We start from the raw sequence: 4,528 nt of genomic DNA, 5'->3' as shown, positions 1-4,528 counted from the left end.
ACGTAACGTAACGTACGGTTACGTCGTTAAACGTAAAGTTAACGTAACTAAGTTACGTTTACGTACTACTACTATTATTATATATATATATATATATATATATATATATATATATATATATAGTATACATATATACATATATATCGCTTGTGCGCGGACATATCTCTGTATGCCCATATCTGTTACCTATATCACATCCCGTTTACATCACTCCCCTTCTTTATACCGACTCTGCTTTCCTTTTCCCTCAGTGGCTTTCTCCGTATCTCCGTCGGTATATAATCCCCGGCCTTTTATCGGTCTATCGCTATATATACCCCCTGCTGAGCTGGCGCCCTTCATATCATGGAATTACGAAGCATCCTTCGCGCATGTAGCGTATTGCATCCGCACAATTAAGACCTTATTTAATTATGTTCGAGCAGATTTACTTGGCATAAAACCTATTAGGCAATTTGCCGAGGCAAAGATTACAGCTATTGTATTAGCGTTCCACGGGCACCATCGCCACCGCGTGACTAACAACACGAGTTGTGTGCGTTTACGAGCAACGCTACATAAAGGAAAAGCAAATTTAATAACTTTTGAATGCCCGCGAATCGCTCGTTTATGATCTTCCCGCTTCATTCCGCGCGCGATGGGCATCGATCAATCCCCGTACATACATGCGGAAAGATTTCCGGTCAGCGCGCCTCGGTCAGATTGAAAAATCAGAAGCAGCGCGGCGGCTGCGATAAAGATGGGATTGCTCGACGTGTTTAGGAGATGCGCAGCGTGAGTGGCAGTATAGCGCGCGGTAACGATCCAAGCGATGGCGGCCGTGACGCCTATACCCTGCTCCACCGCGCCCCCTTTTCTACTACAGAGCGTCGTCGGTCGGCGTGGTCACGTCAGGTACTCAGTGCGAGTGAGCTGCTATTTCTCTTATATTTATTGCAGGTGAGAAACCGCACAAGTGCTTGGAATGCGGCAAGGCGTTCAGTCAATCGTCCAATCTGATCACGCACAGCCGAAAGCACACGGGCTTCAAGCCGTTCGCCTGCGCCATCTGCGGCCGCGCCTTCCAGCGCAAGGTCGACCTGCGTCGCCACAGCGAGACGCAGCACGCGGCGGGCATTGACGGCGTCGCACTGAGCGGCGCGCCGACGCACAGCGTCAACGTCAGCGTCAACGTCAACGTCAACCCGGCGATCACGCACCGGCCGTACGCGGACGTCGTCGGCGAGCCGCCGGAGAAGACGTCGCTGTTCAGTCCGCCGCCGTCGCTCACCCGTCAGCCGGGGCCACCGAAGGCGTTTATGTCGCCCGTCGTGCAGCAGTCGCTGTTCCCGAGTCCGCAACGACTCGCAGATCCGTTCTACATGCGTCGCACCGAGCCGAGCATGATGCTGGCCGAGCACAAGGCGCTACGACCCGCCGAAATCGCGCTGGAACGGCGCGCCTTCGGCCGACCTTTCCCGGAGGAGCGACCGCCACAGATGGCGCCACCATCGCACGCCGACTACGAGCAAATGGCGCCCGAGACGCGAGGTTCGCCCACCGACGAGATGAGAAGGCGAACGCCGTGCGGCGTACCGTCGCCGCGAGCAGAAGCGAGACAATGCGGCCTCCATAGCGCGTAGTCTCGATCACTCGCGACAGGTTGGCGTTTACCGAGTTTGACCTTTAACGGTTTTCTACAAGATACTCAATCTAAAGACACTGTATCGGACGCGTGTATCATAGGTGTTGCGCTGAGAGTCTGACGATGATGCAGTGAGAAAAAATTTTAAAGACGCGTTCGACGTTATGTATTATTTTTATTCCTATAGCCGTGAGTTAGCTGCCGAATATTCACTCCCCGCGCGGTTACGGCATTAATTACTCCCGTTACGTTCTTGGCGGAAATATCTTAATGCATGTGTGCAGATCTCTTCAATACTTCGCCAGCTCTAACACTAAATGCGAACGAATTGACTTCGTTGCAAACGTACTACGTTTAATATAAATGTGATTTATGAGTTACGTGGCCTGCTAAGGTATCTGGCCTAATTTCGCTTCTCGTGTTGTGTCAGCATAATGTCACCCTGCAGATATCTATATCGCTGATATTCAGTATGAGCACTGCATAGGAGAGTTGACGAATGTTTTAAGGCAGGTCCACGAATGTTGTATTATTCCATACCTACCGCGAACATTAAATAGAACGCCTCGTTAGCATGGACAAGTTTAACTGTGGATGGTCCTAGTCGGAAACACCGTTGGGTCAAGGGCTAAATAGACAGATGTACAAAATTATATCTCCTGCTTAAATACAATAATAGAAAACTGTTAATGTCGCGTGTGGGTGGTGAGAGTTAACAGGTTACAATTTTCGGTAAATATAATGCTCTTGGGCAGATTACTTTACCTTTGCCCTTTAAGTATATAAATAGTGTGTATGTATATAATTATATATAGGTTTGCGCGTGCGTGTGTGTGTGCGTGTGTGTGTGTGTGTGCGTGTGTGTGTAATGTTGTGACATCACGATTATGAGATATTATCTACATACACAATATTACGTGAGTTATGAAATTAGGACATAAGTAATGTGCAAAGTTATTGATCTTAAAATATTGTTACTTTAATTTATTTGGTATGAAGTTTGCTGTGAGTTTGACTTTTATGATTAAAGTTTTTAAAACTGAAAATACCTACGTTTGTTTATCGACTTGATTGCCTTAATGAATTAATTGCTTTTAATGATTCCGATCACGGTTCTTTACATGCCTTCTACATTTCACGTTGTTTTCTACACTGCAGTCAGCGTTAATCAAATATCGCCTTATTTTTATTCCCAACGATGGCGAAAACTCACTATCTATCACACGCACACACACACACAAGCCAAACTAAATTACAACTAATACTTATCAACGCGCTTCCTTCACGCATACATAATCTTCTACGTGATATTTTACTTTACAGCATCCAGGTTTTCGCGGATATTCACTTGCAAATTACATCGGAGACGTAACACACACCCTTTGATTTTCTATATGACGGCCCGCGCGCATTTTTGGTATACTCAATAAGCAAATAATAAAGACGAGACGATGTAAACTGGCATTAATTTGCAATAAGCTCGTAATAACCGCTCCAAGCGCGGAAGCATCTCGTCGATTTCCCTCCAGGCGTTGACAGAAGCCATAAAAGTAAATTAAACGGCACCCAAGCAGTCATAAAAAGCACAAATTATTGTTTATATTTCGTGCTCTTATCTTTAAAGGCGCTAAATCACATTTATCACTTGACGATCGCGAACGCGCGCGAAATTGGCGAGGAATTCTCGCTGCTTATAGCCGCACACAATTAAGATTGCCCGCTATATTATCATGCATTTTTAAGAGTTTCGCTGTCAGTGTTATCCGCTGCTGGCGAACCGAGGCACGGCGATGTCGCGCTGTGGCGATAACTGAATTCTATCGGCCGTAATCGCTGGGTGGGGAAAACACGTAGACAGGCGCGACTAGCACCCGTGCAGCATCCGCCACTCGTTACCATCGTATGTAGCCCAGGCAGCGTTTAAGCGCAGGCGAGGTTTTTGCTGCAAGAAATCTAGCGCCCGCTCGATGTTCGGGTGAGAACACACGCACGTACGCACGCACGCACGCACGCACGGACGCACGTACGCACCAACGCACGCACGGACGCACGTACGCACCAACGCACGCACGCACACACGCATCAACGCACGCACGCACGCACGCACGCACGCACGCACGCACCAACGCACGCACACACGCATCAACGTACGCACGCACACGGATGATATCTTTGCTAGTTAAACGACGTATAGTGAACGTGAATCGCGCGCACACGTGTGCGTGTGTGCGTGCATGCTTACGTGCGTGTGCTTGTGTGTGTGCGCGCGCGTGTGTGTGCGTGCGTGCGTGCGTACGTGCGTGTGTGTATGTGCGTGTGTGTATGTGCTCGTGTGTTCATACGTGCGTGCGTGCGTGTGTGCGTGTGCGTGCGTGTGCGTGTGCGTGTTTGAACGTTTCTGCGTGCGTGCGTGTGTGCGTGTGTGTGCGCGTGTGCGTGCGTGTGTATTACACTCGTTGGGCCGAATAATATTAACATATCCTTGCACTACAACGAGCCGGATTGCTTGATACGGTCGATGCAACATGAATGCAGTTGCGATAAATAAGCAAGCGCATAGCAGTTGGTAGAGCGTTGTGCACACGTATCGCGTGATACATAAAGATTTGTCAGACACGCATAAGTGATAATTCAGAATCAGCACCTGAAGGGCACGCATACGAGGTTTCATGTGAAAATCCACCCCTCTGAAATCGCCACTCATCACGTATATTGACAGCAATGACAGTTGTGGATGATATATAGAATGACATACATACATACATACATACATACATACATACATACATACATACATACATACATACATACATACATACATACATACATACATACATACATGCATACATACATACATACATACATACATACATACATACATACATACATACATACATACATACA

The 4,528-nt window shown here is 47.6% G+C and overlaps 1 protein-coding gene across 1 annotated transcript in view; it reads left to right on the top strand.

The window, feature by feature from the left end:
- Positions 1-2,674, top strand: part of LOC106820850 (zinc finger protein Gfi-1b-like) — a 17,135-nt gene extending 14,461 nt beyond the window's left edge. The window contains exon 5 of the mRNA XM_014825442.1: positions 940-2,674. Within this exon, the coding sequence (XP_014680928.1) occupies positions 940-1,622 (683 nt within the window). The 3' untranslated portion in view covers positions 1,623-2,674. The remainder of the gene's footprint in view (positions 1-939) is intronic.
- Positions 2,675-4,528: the final 1,854 nt, after the last annotated feature.

This window comes from Priapulus caudatus, unplaced genomic scaffold (assembly GCF_000485595.1).
Source record: "Priapulus caudatus unplaced genomic scaffold, Priapulus_caudatus-5.0.1 Scaffold49, whole genome shotgun sequence".
Taxonomy (NCBI): Eukaryota; Metazoa; Priapulida; class Priapulimorpha; order Priapulimorphida; family Priapulidae; genus Priapulus; species Priapulus caudatus.
Note: the sequence above shows the minus strand (reverse complement) of the source record. Positions and strands in the feature narration are given on the sequence as shown.